An 18,627-nucleotide genomic window follows, 5' to 3' on the forward strand; every position below is an offset into this window, starting at 1 on the left:
ATATGGGACAATGTGCAAAAAGTGTGAGGAAACAAGCTAACTAAAATGGAGGGGAGGAGGGGTGAAGTGAGTGGTAAAGTGGGGAGTGTAAACACAGGACAGGGGGGAGCCTAAGCAATATACATTACATTATACAGTACACAAATATTTGCAACAGTAACTGCAGGCAAAATGTTTCTCTCCCCCCCCCCAATATATAATGTGCCTGAATAGTAAAGCAAGTGACTTTTTTTTCTCCATCTGTATAGACCTATAAGGAGGATTGTTTTAGCGCACTTTCATACACATCTGTATGAGTTTGTTTCATCAGTTTGTTTCCTCCAAAAATATTGCTTAGGCGCTTGAAAGAAAGTGAAGAGCACAGACGAGGACATAGACCCATTGATTCGAGCAGATTTGCACAAACAGAGAACAGAAAGTAATAATTTGCAGATCATTCTCTACAAGAAAACGAAAGAGAACAGAAAGTAATTATTTGCAGATCATTCTCTACAAGAAAACGAAAATAGCCATTTTCTTTTGTGACGGAGCATGACTACAAACCAAACGTGAGAAACAAGGTGGGGGGACACAGAGGAAAAAGGAAGCAAATAATATAAACCAAACGTAATATTAATACTTTAACACATGAATAGGGGCCTGACATGGTATTGTTATTGGTAATAACTATGGCGGCGTCTGTGGAAAACACTCAAATAAAGAATATATCTGCAACCTATGGTCCAACATGGCTACAGCATGAGGAACAAAGCCCTAACATCCTGTCCACCTCTAACTGAAAGGTTCTCTGAAGGTCTCATTTTGACACAGTGACATGATTCACTTTTGAGCTACCCCCTCTAATTATCAAAAATACAACATTTTTGCATGAAACTCTTCTACAGCCAAGTTGAGATTTTTTTTTTTGCAAGACTCTTTGTACGGATAATACGGACATTCAGTGTTTGGATTGTGACGTGCTTTTAAGAGTGGACTACCTTGGAGTTAACAGGACAAAAATAAATCTACTGTATTTGGCCATATCCGTTTAGTGAACAGCAAAACATTTAAAAACACAAGTCAGAAACAGACCAGAACACAAAAAGCACTCCTAGAACTCCATGCGAGCACCTGCATCTGAGTGTACAGTGATTGTTTCTCATTGATTCGTACATAATCCAATCATCTAGGGTTTTACAATCATGCCGTTAGCTTACAAATAACCAACAGGGGAGATGGTTCTTCGACAGACACTGTAAGGCCATGAGTTGGGGATGCAAATACATGAACAATGTTAGGACACACAATGTCCTCAAATGTGAGCAACCAAAATTCACGTGAGGTATAAATGGGTCATTAATTCGTTTCAAAGGTGATAGTCTCAAATTTGGTGAGCTCTTTTCCATTGCCTTTGAGAGCTTAGGGAGCTTGTTGTCTTGAACAATTAAATCCCTGGATCTTGCTAGCTGGGTGCTATTCGGACAGAGAAGAACTGCGGCCCCATGTACAAGAAACATACATTCACCCTGCCTGTACACAAGCTAGCTAAAACAAAGGTTATGTATCTCCAGAACGTTTTGAACCCTCACGCCACTTCCACAAAGCAGAAGAACACTGACTTGCCCCTACATGGGGTGTCGGGGGTATGTCGGGGCAGTACTCTCTTTGCACAGCAAGAAACAAGGGTGGACCAACATGAGGAAAATCGGAAACAAATTCAAACTCCGACCGAAACAAAAATGAAACAAACATGCTTCACAGAGGCCTACACAATTATTTGTGGAACTGATTGCTGTCCGCGTGCAACCTAATGATCGTCCCACTGTACTCTCAGATTACAGTGTGTGTGTGTGTGTATGTATGTATGTATATAAGTGCGTGTGTGTGTAGGGTGGGTATTTGTTGGCATTTTACAGTTCGTGATGACCGGGTGTTCTGACGACAGGGCTCTCTCCAGCAGAGGTGGGAAGCTAAGAGGGGCGCGGGTGAAAAGAAGGCGGGCGGTCAGGTGTACAGCAGGCGATTGATTGGTGGATGGATAAAAGACGGAGGAGGGGGAGGAGTTAGCAGAGGGGGCCCCCACTGTTCCCTGGTCAGAGGGCTTCCTGATTGGCCGTCAGGTACTCCTCCGCTCTCTTGTGCGCCTCCAGGGCTTTTATAGTGTACACGTCCTGCGGCAACTCGGACTTCCGTCGCATCAGCGCCTTGTCCTTCTTGATCTCCTTCATCCCCTGGGGGCGAAGAAGAGGCAGGAGAAAGAGAGGGGACACCGGTCAGCTCCACGCTAGTGTGCGTGTAAGGCAGTGTTAAACCAGTGAGTGTGTGTGTGTGTAAAAAGAGTGTGTTGTACCTGAGTGTGTTTGTGTTTAAGACAGGGTGTTGTGTGTGTATGTGTGTGAGTGTGTGTGTATGTGTGTGTGTGTGTGCGTGAGAAGCGGATTGTAGCTGTGAAAGTGTGTGTGTGTGTGCGTGAGCAGCGAGTTGTACCTGCGAGTGTGTGTGTGTGTGTGTGAGCAGCGGGTTGTACCTGTGAGTGTGTGTGTGAGAGCAGCGGGTTGTACCTGTGAGTGTGTGTGTGTGTGAGCAGCAGGTTGTACCTGTGAGTGTGTGTGTGTGTGTGAGCAGCGGGTTGTACCTGTGAGTGTGTGTGTGTGTGTGTGTGTGTGTGAGCAGGGGGTTGTACCTGTGAGTGTGTGTGTGTGTGTGTGTGAGCAGCGGGTTGTACCTGTGAGTGTGTGTGTGTGTGTGTGTGTGAGCAGGGGGTTGTACCTGTGAGTGTGTGTGTGTGTGTGTGAGCAGCGGGTTGTACCTGTGAGTGTGCTGATACCTGTGTGGCCTCGGTCTCAACAGTCTTCTTCAGCAGCTGAATGTCCTCGGCAGTGGGCGTCTCCATTTCCATAGAGTACAGGGGCACTCCTCCTGCACTCTCATTGTACATCATGTACTGCGCGCGCACACACACACACACACAGTCAAACACACATATTAGTGGGTCTGAATGGACAAATCAACAGTGATGCGCCCACGGATGTCCTCAGAGCAGAGAGAGGCAGCTTAGTGCCAAGACGGCTAATAGGAACCCACCTCTTCCTGTGGGTGGAGGCCCGGCCGCAAGGAGACCTTGGTCATCTGAAAAGAACGCAGAGTTTAGGACACAAAAGAGACACGCGCACACACAAACAGTGACTCGCTGTGCAGACAGTCTACTTAATTAAAATCCTATCTGCCTGAGCCTTTGGCACAGGAAAGCTGTCACGAGACATGATTAACTATGATTATTAGTTAAGTCTGGAACAAAAGAATGTCTAATTATGAAAAGCATGGCCCTGTTTTAAACACCCCAAAGATTCCCTCCTCCACAGCCCAACGACAAGGCAGAACCACACTGAAGTGAGTTGGTGAGGACTCGTGCGCCCATTCAGTAGTGTTAAAGGGATAGGTATGAGATATTTATAAAATAGGGGAAATTGAAAAGGGGTGTGCTGGGTGGACGGCCATTGGATTTTACCACACAAAAACAAAGCGGCGTCCAACACAAATCCATGAAACCGGCTGGTTTCCTAAGACTCCTGCTGCAACGGCTTGTAGGCTGCTGGCACCCTGCGGTGAGGAGCCTACCTGGGGATTCTGCTTGGCCAGCTCCTCGATCTTGTGCCAGATCTCCTCCCTCTCCTTAAGCTTGTACTTCTCTCTGAGAAATACAATTTAAAAAACCCCACCAACATCAAACACTTTAGACTGGTCCCACTCCGAAACCACCTGCCTTGCATTTTCCTCGGCCCAGGAACATGATCAACACTCCTGGATGAGGACAAGGGACAGTGCTGATTTAGAGGACAATCATAAAGATGTCCCCTCACAGTATGTGTGGTTTTTATGTGTGTGGGAGTTTGTGTGTGTGTGTGTTTGAAATAGCACTCACTTCTGTTTTTCTGCCTTGTACTGCTGAGTGCAGTCATCAAACAGTTTCTGGTTCATCTCCATGAAGAGCTTCAAAGCGTTGTAGATCAGACCATGGATTGTTCTGTCAAAGGACAGAGGAATGTCCATGATAATACCAGTCAGGCAGTAATATGACTGAGGCCAACCAGAGGTCAAAGCCCTGGTTAAGTCCTAATAGGATGTTTAGCCTAAGCATCTGACTTTCGCAGAGTTTCGTCTGAGTAAACCTAAACACAAAATGATGAAAAGTATCGAGGCACACATCCGGTGGATAAATACATTGACATGAATTCCCTCTCTGGCTTCAGAACACTGTGGGGTGGGCTCGTACTTGTTCCAGTGGCTCTTGGAGTTTTTGTAGAGAGCAGGGAACATGATGGGGAGGATCTTGGCTGCGTTGTCACTGATCAGACTCATGATGTACTCGTTATTCCAGTAGTACAGCGCCCTCTCTGCCACCTGCAAGACACAACAGGACTCGCTAGTTAGCCAACTCTCCTTAACCCCTCCCTTTATACAGGAAAAACACCTCCTCCTACAATCATGGATGTTTCTGTCACATGGTTTTATTAGAAGCCAGTTCAATCTACTGGCGAGCGTACCTGGAAGTGTGGACTGGACACACACTTGGCCAGCTGTCTGAAGAGCGGCTCCATGACCTTGACAAACTCAGAGGGCTCGATGACGTCCAGGATCTCCTCCAGCTCGTTGAGGAACATCACCTCTTTCGGACTGTGGGTCTTGGGCCAGAATTTCAGCAGGCCCATTATCACCTATGGGGTAGACACATAAAGCGATGAAATAGGATTTGGTCCTAAAAATGGACATCCTTGTTTTACTCATTTCCTTTCCAACCGCAACCGAATTGTAGGTAATGTAGTCTTATCCTTGGCATTAACCACTGTAATACTGTTAGAACGGTGCACTTCTAGTCTCTGATTATCTGCTACACTCTGGATAAAAGCGACGTGCTAAAAGGAATACAAGAAAAACATGTATATAAACACAAACCGATCTTCTGTTCTCGGTACACGCTGTTTTAGCTCGGAACTGAAGGCTTCAACTCAATTGAGCAGAAACTCACCGGCTCAGTTAGACTGCTGTCCTTTTCCAAGAACTGCACCACACAATAGGCCAGCTGTGTGGGGAGAGAGAGAGAGAGAGAGACAGGTGGCCAGCAGTGAGAGAGAGAACATCAGACCGGGGGGGCCCTAATAGAGAACCTGCCCCCCCCCCCCCCCCCCCCCCTCCTGCTGGGTCGAGGAGGCCTTTCCAACAGAGCCAGCTGTGGCGTGTGCTGACCTGCGGGTGGTACACGCTGAGAGACTTGACTTTGTGGAGGGGCAGCAGCACGCGGATCAGGAACATCTTGTGCTCCTCCTTCAGTGGGAGGGCGAAGCCGTTGATGATGCTGACGAGGGGGGACGGGGACGGGGCACGTTTGTTTAGACAGGCGAGGTCGACATGGTGGAAGCACGAGCATGATGGTGGCCGAGGGGGGTCGCTCTTACCTTCCTAGGATTTCTAAGAGCTCTGCGATTCCGTTGTGATGCTCCGTTTCATATATAAACCTGCAGAATAACAGAAAGAATAAATACATCCTGTATCAGTCGACTTGAAGTGAGACAGGAAATACTGACGGGATCCATGCAGACGAGTAGATATACTGTAGGTATTAAACCAGTCGATATGGCCAAAGCACCGGCAAGCCTGTATATTCTAGAACACTGTCGAGGTTGGCGTCAAACCTGTAGAAGATGTTGTTGATCTGTCTGCGGATGTAGGCCCTGAGGCCCAGGAACTTGCCGTAGATCCGATGCAGGATGGTCTTGAGGAAGTCCCTCTCCCTGGGATCTTCACTGTCGAACAGCTCCAGGAGCTGCAGGGGGACACAGACAGGATGATCAGGCAGCACCAGCTTCTCTCACATTCCTACAACAGGCTCCTCTGGAAGCTAGCGCCAATGAATGCATTATCAAGAAGGAACATTTCAGTTTGGACTGTTACAGCAGGCCAGGTGGTTTGTGAGAGTGAAAAAAAACAAACAAAAGAAAACTGAGGAGGTCAAGTTGGGTCATGAGTTTGGTTGTTATGAGACGCCATCATCTCCACGCTGTGCCAGGATGCAATGCAAGCACGAGGGGGGAGAGCCAAGCGCCGCACTCAGAAAGTGAGTAGGCTGACTCAAGTTCTTATCAATATTCACAGATGCAGCCACGGAAAATTGATCTCAGATAGAGCAGTGTGATAACGTCCCTCTCAGCTCTCGTTTCTTTCCACTGTGTGTGAGAGAGAGAGAGAGAGAGCAACCAGGCGGAATGCCCTTTCCACAGACAGCGAAACGCATATGCGCACATACAACACACAGGCTAGCGCACACACGAGCACACACACACGCTTCTATTTACAAAGGCTAATGTCCTCGTTTAGCGAGTTCAAGGAGACGACACCGTCAGCTTCTTTGATGTTTCGACAGCTGTCGAGCACATTTAGCTTGAAGTAAACGGGGGAATACTTACGGACATCACAAACTTTTGGTCAATGTATTTTTTGGCGACATTAGGCTGGAAATCAGGCGACTCCAGGAACCGTAAGAAAAACTCATACACCAGCTGAAGATAAAAAGAGGGGGGGGGGGGAGTTACGCTTTCAGCATAAGGTTAGGACACTGCTTGGGGAAACCAGTAATGTGGTCAGGTAACAATATGAATAGATGCCCGAGCGCCGGTACCTGCAGGTGGGGCCAGGCTGCCTCCAGCGTGGGCTCGTCCTCCTCTGGGTCAAACTCAGCTCCTGTGGGGTTGGAGGACGGGGGCAGCGTCCTGAACAGGTTCACTGAAAACTAGACAGAGCGACGAGAGTCAGTCAGCGCCAAAACACTCCCCCCCCCACACACACACATTTCAGCTCATGGAGGAAAGCAATCCTTTCAACGATGAACAAACTATGTCTCGGACTGGAAATTAGAAACAGATCGGGGAAACGCGTCTTGTGTGTCTCAGGTGCCTAACGTCCCAAAGAAGGAGTGAAAACCTAGAGGTCGAGTCAGGGGGTAAAACAAACGACCGCAAGCCTCCAAACATCCACCCTCCCTGACAATCTCTCAATCCGAGAGGAGGGAGGGGGAGGGAGGGGTGAGGCTACCATCTCTGTTACCTGAGAGATGCGGCTGAGCTGCCTGCCTATCTCCTGTCTGAACGGTGACGCAGTGCTTCCCAGGAGCCTGCTTCCTGCCTGAGCCTCGAGCTACAGCCTGCAACTCCCTGACACTGAGGAGGCTGGAAATAGCCTGGCCACGTCTCCGCGCTAAAGCTTGAGCTGTGTTACTGTACCTTCTCACATGAAGTGTGGGGGGGGGGGGAGGCGGGGGGAGGAGAGGACAGCAGGGGGCCGCCGAGGTGTGAGGAGAACGCTGATCGACAGAACGTGGAGAAATCGAAGCAGGAAGTGATGGCGGTTAGTCACAGGGGAAAAAACGAGAGGACAAAAGATGGATGGAGGGAGAGAGGGTGTCAGAGGGAGGGTGTGTGTGTGTGTGATAGTCAGTGAAGGAGCTAAATGAACGGAGAGGGATAAAGCAGCATGACGAGGGTGTTAGGCCTGTGCACTGACAGATAGGCAGTCCATGTAGTCCCTCCCACCAAAAACCTGCAGGTGCCTGAACCCTGACAGATAGTTCCCCCAGTGCATGTTAATTCACCGGTTGAGCACCATGCTCAAATGTGCCAGGGGGGCAGACAAAAACAAATAGAACGACAGTAATGCCCGGCTTACGAGCTTCCGTAGGGATTTGCACTGATCTGACTTATCCCAGCAATAAATAATGAGCTTTGGGGATCTCCCAATGTTGTGGTGCTGGTGCTCCACCCCCCCGCCCCGCCCGCTCACCCCCCAACCCTGCCCTCCCTCCACCTCCCCATGGGTGGATTCCTGAGACTGGCCAGGCAGAAGTCATTAAGCCAGGATGTACTACACTGGAAAACAGGGGGGGGGGGGGAGAGAGCGCGAGGAGGGAGCGTTGGGGAGAAGGTGCTACAATGCAGGGGGCCTCGACAGAAAACGTCCCCCTTCAACGTGAGCTCGTACGCGGGTCAAAAGAGAGAGGGAAAGGCTCTTACGGGCCTGCTTGTGTCCTGGTGGAAATAGGATGGAGGCTTCACACACCATATCCACCTGCTGCAGACACATCATTCAGTCTTGTCATTCTAACAAGTCTGTATTTTGTGTCACCTGTAGGAATGTATGAACAGTGTATACATGTTAACATTGTATGCTCCCATGTTACCCCGCTCCTCATCTCCCCCCACTGGCTACCTACCATGGCCCGTATCAGATTCAAGACCCTGGTACTGACCTTCCGAGCAGTGAACTGGACTGCACCCGTCTACATCAAGTCTCTCCTGCAGCCTTACACTTTTTTGTACTACATTTGTACTCGCTGTGATATATTGTTTTTTATTATTATTGCTTGTCTTTTTTTCCCCACAGGTACACTTGCACTTATAGCAGTTCATGTTGTTTAATTGTAACTTGTTTAACTGCATGCTCTTGTGGTTCTTCCCTTTGGCACTTACTTTGGTTGTTCACAATGTGTGCTTCATGTTTTGGCTACTCGCAATGTTTTGTGGCTATCTCGTTGTTATGATCAGTGACCTATGCACTTTGTAAAGCTCTCTCTTGGAAGTCGCTTTGGATAAAAGTGTCTGCTAAATGAATAAATGTAATGTATGCAGGAAATGTGTTGTACGTGCGCACGCTCACCATGATGACAGCCTCGGGGTAGATGGACTCCGTGACCACGTCGCGGTTGTGTGTGATGTATTCGACCATCTCGTTCAGGCCGGCCCGCTTCACTTCCTTGTACTTGAGGTCGCTCAGGGGGTCCGTGATGAAGTCAAAGAGCACGCAGCACTGCCGCAGCTTCTGCACAAACAGCTCCTCCTGGTCGATAGGGGGCGCATCTGAGGAGAAGAATGAGGAGAGAGAGAGAGAGAGAGAGAGAGAGAGAGAGAGAGAGAGAGAGAGAGGAGAGAAAAAGAGAGAGAGAAAAAGAGAGAGAGAGGGTTAAAAGAAAAGTGGAGGGAAGGAGAAGGTAGACAAAGATGGCAATCATCTGTAAGAGACATTCCAGCTAGGAGATCTATCTCAAAATGAGCGGGCGGGTGAAGCCATTGTGCTGAATCACTTTATGCAACAGGTCTTTGGCTGGCCTCCCCTCGTCCTCCCTTAGACAACCAACATGAAGGTCTCCTGTAGCCGTCAGCCCCCTCACAGAGCAGCTCCGACAAACACAGTGGAGGGCGCTCATGGCCCCCTTCACAAAGTAGAAAAAGGTTTTGAAGAGGCTTTATCTATCTCTCCTCATGGGATCCAGGAAGAGGTATGTGAAAGGACGCAATGCATCACTGCGCTCCTGTAGGGTTGCGATGAAACACGCGCGGAGTCATTCGCAATTTGTTGTCGTTTCGGTGGGAGACAGTCGAGAAAAGAAAGTGGTCAAGAGTTGATATGCCAGGGAGATGAGGACATGAATCCACAACTCACAAACTCAGAGCTAAAGGGGAGAGAGAAGAGAGAGAGACAGACACTGAAGAATGGAGGAAGAGACACAATGAAAACGACCATAGAGAAACTGGGTCACAGACAAATGCTCCAGTGAATGGCTGTTGGAAAGGCAGCTCAGAGACATCTCTGTGGTCCTCGACACAGCCACATTACACCAACATCTGCATAATTTTTCCAAAGCCATCTCAGCTTTCTGGGTTTAAAGAAACATACCAAAGACTTCCATTAAAGAAGTCGCGGCGACCGTTTGAAACAAGTTTAGTGCAATTCTGGGTAGAAAGTTCAGGAACCGTGACAGAGTTGCGTCACTGCCTGCACTGCTCTGTGCACTGACTAACTGTATACCAAGAGCTATTGTACAGAGCCTGCCCTGACCGACACTAAACAGACAATTTGACACCACACAGTCACATTTCTCATAAGGGGCCTATTTGATTATCTCATGTCGTCACACTCCTCACAAATCACCCTGGTATGTGACAGAAGGCCCTTAGGGAACGCTGCTAGCCTAGGAGCCACATACACACACCCTCCTACTGACAGGCACCCTCACAAAACACACACGTACACAAACACACACACACAAAGTCCCCCAACAACAATGTATTTAATCCAACAACAGCTGTACATTTTGCAAATTAGCCCATTACGCTGAGTGGCTGTACAGACAACAAGGTTACGTTTTTAATTAAGAGGGAAAAAAAATACACAAATGCTGGGTTAGTGTTAATGGATTGGTCCTCAACTCTTTCTAGCTGCCACTGTTCTAGTAGAAACTTAAGCTGCTTAGATGTATAATCACAGCAAGCGAGATCAGTGCGCTATGCTGCTAACCGCACAACCACTAGCTTGCTTTTCAAGCGCCTCACTCCCCTGGCCACAGATCCATTACATCAAGCTAGATTATCTTATTTCTACTCCACTCTCATGGCCTTCCATCTTGTTTCAGGGCAGAGGTGGGAGTCGTCTATGTTGCGGGTTTCTGCTGTTGGCAAGAGAGCGAAAGGGGATCTCTGGTGGCTCACCGGGTAGGGCGCGCATCATACAAGCCAAGGCCCAAATGGAGCGGCCCGGGTTCAATTCTGGCTCGGGACATTTCTGCACGTCTTCCTTACTCTCTCCCCCCTTCATTACCCGTCTATCTCAATCCAGTAAAACCTAAACAATGCAAAAACTGATTTTCCTTAAAAGGAGAAATACAAGTTGCCTTTTGCACAAAGTCTGTCAGTCACGTGACTGCCAGTGTAGGCTCCCTTAACGTCACTGGGTCGAGGGACAGGAGTGATGGGGAGGACATGTGACTTGTGTGAGCAGTGAGGCAGGGAAGAGGCTTGTGTAGGGATGCAGCAGAGCTGCTCTCGTGAGGACTTCCAGAAGCTTCCAGAAGGGGCGGGGGGCTGTGAGTCACGACAAGCGAGGCAGTGTCCCATGAAGCCTACCGGTGACGAGGGTCTTAAAGACCGACTTATACGTCTGCTTGCATAGCCACCCCTGCCTTGTGCTCCATAAGCAGATGAGAGGATCAGGAGAGATGTTTTATAAGATTACCATCTCACACTCAGAGATCTGTTGAAGTGCGGTCAAATATTCTGGATTTGCGACCGGGCAAAAAAAAAAAAAAACGGCAGCGACTGTTTACCCACGACGGTGGTTCTACCTACACCTACCCTCTTCTTCCTGGTAGAGATACAGTAGAGAAAGAGAGAAATAGAGAGAGAGAGAGAGAGAGCGCAAGATAACCTGTGGCTCCCCACGTTCTCCCTGCACCCACCTGAGAACACGGGGTTGGAACAGCGGCAGCAGCCCTGAACATCCAGGATGACTCACCCCTGCAATTCCGCAGCAGCAGCTCCTCCATGGAGCTCCACGGAGCCTGAGCCGGTGACGCACCCCTGACACCATGCACATCAAATCTATATCTGAACCCATTTCAAAGCCCGTTTTATTCAAGCGGATTTCGAACTCGTATCGCTTTGACGTAACCAAGGCTAGGCTAGGTAGATGAGCACCGAAAATGCAGTTCTCTACGGAGGAATAACAAATGTCTTCCAAGGTCAAACTGAATAGCTAGTGGGGTGTTCCTGTGAAACCGGAGTAACCAAGCAGCATTTGAACATTCTATCTATATCTCCAACTAAATTTGTTTAGTTCCTGTGTTCAAAAACAGCAGGCCAACATCAGCACGTGGCCCGATCCATTCAGTTGATGTGTCATAAGACCCGGCCTTCACCCTTCCAGGCACCATCACTCCATACAGCCCTACTTCCCAAGGCCATGGTTCACTTCGCTCAACAGACTCCTATTATCTCTGTCAGATTAGTACAGCGATTCAACAAGACATACAAACATGAGCCTCACTGTATGTGCTGGTTAGAACTCTCTGCAGATCATTAGGGACCTCAGTCCAGCAATGGTTTACTTTCGGTAGTGTGTGGAGAGATGGGAGATATCCAGGCTATTCAGAGATATCCAGGCAATTCGGAAAGGACTGTGGTATGTGTCCACGCTAGACTTGGAATTGTGACACGGCCAGTTTACATGGCTGTTTCACCTTCACCACACAGTGGTGGAGGTAACATACTGTACACGCACGTAGAGGCACATGTACTCACATACTAAAACACACACAGTGTGCTGTAAGTCCAATAAGAGGGTGAGGTCACACAAAAGCAGGGAGCGGAGAATTCAAGGCTTCCTGTGTTTGTTTGAAATTAGTCCAATAAAACTGCCAATGAGGGTGGGTTGCCAGGGCCAACAGTACTAGAAACATGCTCACACTCAAACTAAACAACAATCACATATAAACAAAAGCACACTGATTAGACTTGTAAGCTGCAAACCGCTCAGTTCTGGTTTCTAGGGGAAATAACGACATCAGCACACTATCGTTTTCCTTGACCAATAACAGCAATCAAATAGACTACTGAAAATGCCATAATAAGTGTTCTAATAACATTTGCAAAATATTGTCCTTCAAAATGCTAGTGGTTACTTATGTTTTCAAAGAAAGTCTCATTTGACCTTCCCGTGAAAACGGGGCTGTCAGGGGGGGGTCACAGGGTCATTCACCCACAAAGTGTGCACTGGTCACCGCCGCAGAGGATGAGGGACTGGTGCTACGGTTTCAATAAACACTTCCCAACTCTGACCCACTGGACAATATCTGTGTCAACATATATCTAGGAACAAACAAAAACACAGACCTCCTGTGTGTGATCACCCTTCTGGAATTGTATTGAGTGAAACCGATGCTTCAGATAAATAACAGGAATCAGCATAGATTATATGGAGCTAAATCAGCCCATGCTAGCGATTATCTGTCGGTTGTAGCCTGACTGTTTGAAGCACGTAATGCACATTAGCCAGTACGTAATGTTCACAACATCATGATGTACATTAACGGGTGTATTACTGCCAGTTGTTTTTACTAAACGACTAAAATCCTCCCCAGAGGCAGGTAAATGTGACTGCAGACTAAAGTATTTGAGGAACTGGACAATAAATATCGGAGAACCCCCCCCCCCCCCCCCCCCCCAAAAAAAATAATATCTCAAATCGAAACCTAGATTCCGTCTCATTTGTAGCTGTGAGACAGCCTAATTCAGCAGAGATGGCCCAGGTCCGCGGGGAGTTCCAGTGAGCCTGGCATGGAGGAGTGCGAGGAAAAGGGAGTGCCCGCCTGCGCCAGGAGCCCCTAATCTGTCTGCACGGTGTGTTGTGGCGAGGCATCTCTGTCCTACTTAGTTCAGACACTTGCACTGCTGATCCAATTACTGCCTGGGATCCGTCATGTGCTCCCCCCCCCCCCCTCTCTCTCTCTCTCTCTCTCTCTCTCTCTCTCTCTCTCTCTCTCTCTCGCTGTCTCTCTCTCTCTCTCTGTCTCTCTCTCTCTCTCAAGCTCTCTCTCTGTCTCTCACTCTCTCCGCCTGCCTGGCCAGACAAGGGAGGACTCACAATGAGGGAGAGAGGGGGCGAGGAGGGAGAAGAGCCCTAAGCCAGAACATGAGGGAGACTGTAAAGTGAGTGAAATGGAGGGAGACAAAGAGAGAAAAGCAAACGGGATAATGAAAGTATGTCAGCACTTAAAGAAGAGAACGTTCACTTCTTATGGAGCCCCTTTGACTCACACGCCACAGTCAGCCCAGACCTCCATCGTGTCTCCAGTTTGGATCAGGGGGATACTGCTGAGTCATTCAGAAGCATGGGAGACAACAAAACTAATCGTTTCCAATAAAAGAATATTTTCAGAAACACATGGGAAGAGGCTGATGCATTTCCATAAATTCAATTAATTCAAGTTAAGATAGGGAATCTTGTCTCTTGAGGCGTAGGATGAAAGAACAATTCTCAGTGTCATGCTGCACGACTAACGCTCCGACCCAAACTAACCCCAGTAAGTGAAATAAAACCTTGGTTTGGGTAGGTTCAATCCATGACCAAAAGACAGCCCCCAGATTGACATGGAATGTGGGGTCGCACTGTCCTACGGTTGCTGGTCCGGCTCCCCGGACGAAGGCACTGTGACCGCAGCTCACTCGGAGCCGTGATTTACCTTTGAGCGCAGGCAGCTTCTGCAGCTCCCGGTTCTTGGTGAGGTTGAATCGTGACGAGCTCTGGCGGCGCTCCTTCTTGACGATCTGGGGGCCGCCAGAGTACTTGATCTTGTTTAGCTGGGTGGGCGGCGGGGTGCTGTTGCTGGGACGCTTGCTGGCTGTCTGCTGCTGCTGGGCCTACACACACACACACACACACAACACACACATGCTTTACATGATGTACAACTACGAAACTTATGCAATGTAGAATCAACAGTGCGTGTGGTCCGAACACTTGGATCTAAAATACCTACATTGTGATCATTCTTATCTGAGTCCTGGCCCAAGCCATAAATCTCAAGAAGAACATTTTTTTCATTTAACATTTATTGTGCAATTATCTGCTCCTTTCTCATGTTACAATAGTCTCACAGCTCCAGAATCACTTCCTACGTGGTGATATACATGTATCCCAGTCTCCAAACAGAGAACAGAGAACGATACCATAGAGACCGTCTTGGCTTTATTTAATTGAGCCCAGATATTTTCCTTCTAATAGACCACAGCGGGAGACAGCAATCATGATTACACAACATGTAATAACATAACCCTGTCCCTACTCATGCTAGCACACTGGAACACTCATAACCCTGTCCCTACTCATGCTAGCACACTGGAACACTCATAACCCTGTCCCTACTCATGCTAGCACGCTGGAACACTCATAACCCTGTCCCTACTCATGCTAGCACGCTGGAACACTCATAACCCCGTCCCTAATCATGCTATCACATTGTGTTATGGGGACCAAGACTGGTTCCAGATTTTCTTTGAATCACTGATCTGATGTGTAGATCTTCGGTAGAGTCAGGAAGTATGGAGAACGAATAGACAAGAGGAGCCCTCGCACAAAGGAATATTTAAGGAGCTTTCAAAGAGTCAGGTGCCATCACCAAATAACACAATGGGATTCAGGGATAGGGGTAATAAGGAACAAGTCTAAGCTAAAAGCTGCTGATGGTCATATGGCAGGAGTCCTCTTGTTGAAGTGCTTTGAGAGGATCTGTGTGATCGATTGGCAGCAGAAAACGACGAGCCCTTTCTTACCAGGTCACATGATCAATCTTGATGCGAATACAAACATGAAAAGGAGTCTACGCAGACAACCTCACAATCCAACTGAGCATGCACGACCGTCCTTTCAGAGATCATTGAGTATGTCAGTTAGAGTTGATGTTACAATGTTCTTAGTCATTTTGATGAATTGTCATAACATTTAGGTCTAGGTCAGAAATATAGGCACAACAATGAAAACCACACCCACTGGCTTTGTTCCAGCAGTCTTTACCCTCACTACCTTCCATGACATTTGATGATGCGAGGGCTGGTACAATCGATGTTCACCACATTATCAAACCTTTGTTATCGTCTAACAAATGAGTGCTTCTAAAAAAACAACAACAACAACATCTGTAGTCACTCAACCACGCCATTGAATTCCTAGCTCTCGAGTGGTGAACCTGGCTAAAGCTGTGTGCATGGGCATGGTCACTTGGTTTGTACGTTCTCCTTTAAAGTCCTCAGCTCAGGGGTTCGGAAAGGCAACACGGCGATATCAGATTCAGATCTGGTCTCGTTCGGACACAGTTGTTGGGTGTTGTTGTAGGCCCATGACACCTTCCTATCAGACATGTTTAGGGCAGCCCAAGGCATGGCAGTGATGGCCTGGATAGACGAGTTTGCATGACTGAGTTGGACTTAAAATAGACCTGATCAATAGCATCCCACCCTGCGCAACGTCAAACCCAAGCACCCTGCCACTGCTGTCATTAATACCACTCTCTGAACAGTGGCATGTTTAGAAAGCCCAATTGCTAACATTTGTTAAAGTAAACTAATACTCTCGGCTGGAGGTTAACTAACCACATTGATTGCAACACGGTCTGATAGTGTGTTCATCTCTCGTCAATGGCAATGAAAAAGAAGACCTTCTAGTTTCCTTTCATTTCCATCTTTGTCAGGTGCCTGTGGGTAACTGTCGCGGGGGGCTTGCGTAGCACGAAATGGCGATACTGTAAATGCTCTGCTGTGAAGTGTCAGTGGACACTACATCCTAGACACCTCCCAGTAACCATCTGGTGGGCTATTTCCTCCTGAATGCAAGGCCATTTGTAACACTGAAAATATTAATACAGATAATGATCTAATGACGCAAGACTTTGGTCAATTACACATAATAACCATGGGTCTACACTGAATCAGTAAGCACTTTGTTCATGTGATCGAAATATGTTATTGCGGTAGGGCCTTTACTGTCATCATGTCGTTTATTCAGGCAATTGAAGTGAGATAAGAAAAGATGGGTAGTGGGAAATACATAGTCCTTTTCTGCATGTACAGAGAGTGGGACACTTCATGTAGTAAATGGAGAGGAGAGAGTGCAAGAGAGCTCAACAGCTGAGGTCTCGGCTAGCCACTCCTTTTCTGATAAAACATATTGGGTCTGGCTCTAATTCAAGCACAATAATGGCCCTTGTGAACAATGTTCCCGAGGAGCTGATGAGAATCCGACCAGCAGGCCGGTGTGGCTCAACAGACGTGCCATATGCCTATATAAGTGAGGGCCAAACAGATCTATTTTTTACTCTTGTTACTGAGAATGTAATTTCTGTGTCATCTTTCAATCACTAACTGCAACAAACACTGTGGCATTTGGATTTATGCAAAAGAAAATGAAATGATCTTACCTCATCTGCATTTTCAGTTCCTGTGTCTTTCCCAGTGTTGGCATTACTGTTTTTAGTGCTGCTTTTGGCAGATTTGGTTGGCTCCTGCAAAAGAAGCCACATCTTGTGTAAATGTAAAAGTAACACACATTTTACATGTTCTTTTATTGTACACCCGTTTTAGTACAAGTCCTGTTGAAGACCCTGCTCTTGACAGCAAGTATAAGATTAATAAATGTATGTAGACTATTAATGACGATTGTGACATTTTCTTTTTAACAGAAAGCCAGCAGCAATAAACGAATGTGTTCAATACTCACTACATAACGAATCATCTCACACAATGTTGCAGTTTTCATTTATGACCTGCAGCTGCAGCCTATTTTAAACTCAAGTTCATAATCTTGCGTTTATGTAACAAATGTCGCTAGCTAATGCTTAAACTAGCTGTCAACTCTGCGCGACAATATGTAGCATGCTCGTAGACAGATTGCAGCTAAAATAATATGATGTAGTAGGCTACCTGATGAAACTAGACATTGTTGTGAGCCTTGTTTTGATAAATCTGAAGAATTACAGTATAGGCTATTAATTATTTAAGAGTTAAAAATGCATTGTTGATCTGCTTCTGACCATATAGCACATTATATAATGTAAAAAATGTCCCACGTCAGATCTGTGCTATAAATTGCTAAATTACATTGCTGCCCCTAGATGATGGCTAGCCATTCGGTTTGAAAATCTTGTTCTGCTAGGCCTTTGGACAAAAATACAATTTATTTTAGCCAAATAAAAACACGAAACGACAAGCGTCCAGTAAATATTTGGCTACAAAGATAAAAACCTATTTCTGTCATCTTGCAAACATTACGTTACCTTTTCCTTTTTAGTTTTATTCGGCATTTTGTGGCTGATGGTGTTTTTCACGGTGACTCCGTGACAGACTTCCCCGGGACTCGATCGCTGCCACTCAGTTACCTTCAGCTCCCTGCGCCCTTCTAGGCCAGGGAAAAATCATTGGTCACGTACGTGTAATACTGCCTAGTGACAGACCACTGTGAATTTGTTATTGGACATTTAAGAATGGGCGGGTCGACTGTAAAAGGGTGGAGGTGTTGGAATATTCTCTTTACCTAGCAACAGTGCACGCCCAAATGTCAAAACAAAGAATCTAAAAAAAAAATCTTGATTTGAGAGGACGTCTTCTCTCAGCCACTTTTTAAATCTTGCTTTAGAGTTTCAGTATTAACCGATGGACCGAAATCAACCCCGAGCCTCCCGTCCACCCCCTTCTCGGATATTGACAGCAGGACATAATTATTCCCTAGGTCGTTCATTTGCCTGAACCGTTGATAACCAGTGATGACAGTTCATGCACTCCGGGGAAGTTATCAGCAGGTTTCCTGGCTTTAAACAGATGCAGACAGTGTGTACATATTAACAATTTGTCATCACTGCCAAGTGCTAATAGAACCGGTCCGAATTATTCAAATATCAGATATCAAAAATATATCTCCGACATTAAAGTGTTGTAAGGTTCTTCATGTCATTCCTACTTTACTAAGTTCTTGAAATGCTGAATTCTCAATAAACAAATAAAATCGAATGTACATTGCAAAATAGGTTTATGGCGTAAATGGTCATTGAATTTGCTTGAATTGGGAACACAGTTATGCTTGAATGTATACCATACAACTATCCAAAAAAAGATATACTTGCATATGCCGGTTTTTGGTGTTTGCTTTGGCTCAACCATCAGGGTTTTTTAATGTATCTGACGAGCACCATCTACTGGAAATGCTGTTCCCACCAAAGCTCTCTAAATATATCGGAACTAGCATTACTTTCAAATAGGCCTATTTTTTCATAGCTTAATTACT

The 18,627-nt window shown here is 46.9% G+C and overlaps 1 protein-coding gene across 3 annotated transcripts; it reads right to left on the reverse strand.

The window, feature by feature from the left end:
- Nucleotides 1–121: 121 nt before the first annotated feature.
- ppp2r5d (protein phosphatase 2, regulatory subunit B', delta) lies at nucleotides 122–17,726 on the reverse strand. 3 transcript variants are annotated; one of them, XM_067236737.1, is made up of 17 exons: nucleotides 17,624–17,726; nucleotides 16,769–16,852; nucleotides 14,039–14,216; nucleotides 8,683–8,882; nucleotides 6,653–6,763; nucleotides 6,441–6,533; nucleotides 5,670–5,800; nucleotides 5,433–5,492; nucleotides 5,224–5,332; nucleotides 5,006–5,059; nucleotides 4,524–4,694; nucleotides 4,253–4,380; nucleotides 3,902–4,003; nucleotides 3,598–3,670; nucleotides 3,064–3,108; nucleotides 2,807–2,923; nucleotides 122–2,210 (listed from the first exon to the last, which is right to left on the reverse strand). In XM_067236737.1, exons 1-17 carry the CDS (start codon nucleotides 17,648–17,650, stop codon nucleotides 2,073–2,075), a joined length of 1,821 nt encoding a protein of 606 aa, XP_067092838.1. In that variant the 5' UTR covers nucleotides 17,651–17,726; the 3' UTR covers nucleotides 122–2,072. The 3 variants fall into 3 exon arrangements, with proteins under 3 accessions (XP_067092838.1, XP_067092837.1, XP_067092839.1); XM_067236736.1 differs by having other exon boundaries at nucleotides 2,789–2,923; XM_067236738.1 differs by lacking the exon at nucleotides 122–2,210 and having other exon boundaries at nucleotides 2,851–2,923; nucleotides 3,488–3,670.
- Nucleotides 17,727–18,627: the final 901 nt, after the last annotated feature.

Source organism: Osmerus mordax, chromosome 5 (genome assembly GCF_038355195.1).
Source record: "Osmerus mordax isolate fOsmMor3 chromosome 5, fOsmMor3.pri, whole genome shotgun sequence".
Classification (NCBI taxonomy): domain Eukaryota; kingdom Metazoa; phylum Chordata; class Actinopteri; order Osmeriformes; family Osmeridae; genus Osmerus; species Osmerus mordax.

Bases quoted from the DNA above. Each gene is read 5' to 3' on its own strand.
- ppp2r5d (XM_067236736.1), bottom strand. From the start codon at position 17,650: ATGCCGAATAAAACTAAAAAGGAAAAG. The intron at 14,217-16,768 runs GTAAGATCATTT...GTGTGTGTGTAG, and splicing joins GAACTGAAAATGCAGATGAG to GCCCAGCAGCAGCAGACAGC. The intron at 4,695-5,005 runs GTGAGTTTCTGC...TCTACCCCATAG, and splicing joins ACAGCAGTCTAACTGAGCCG to GTGATAATGGGCCTGCTGAA.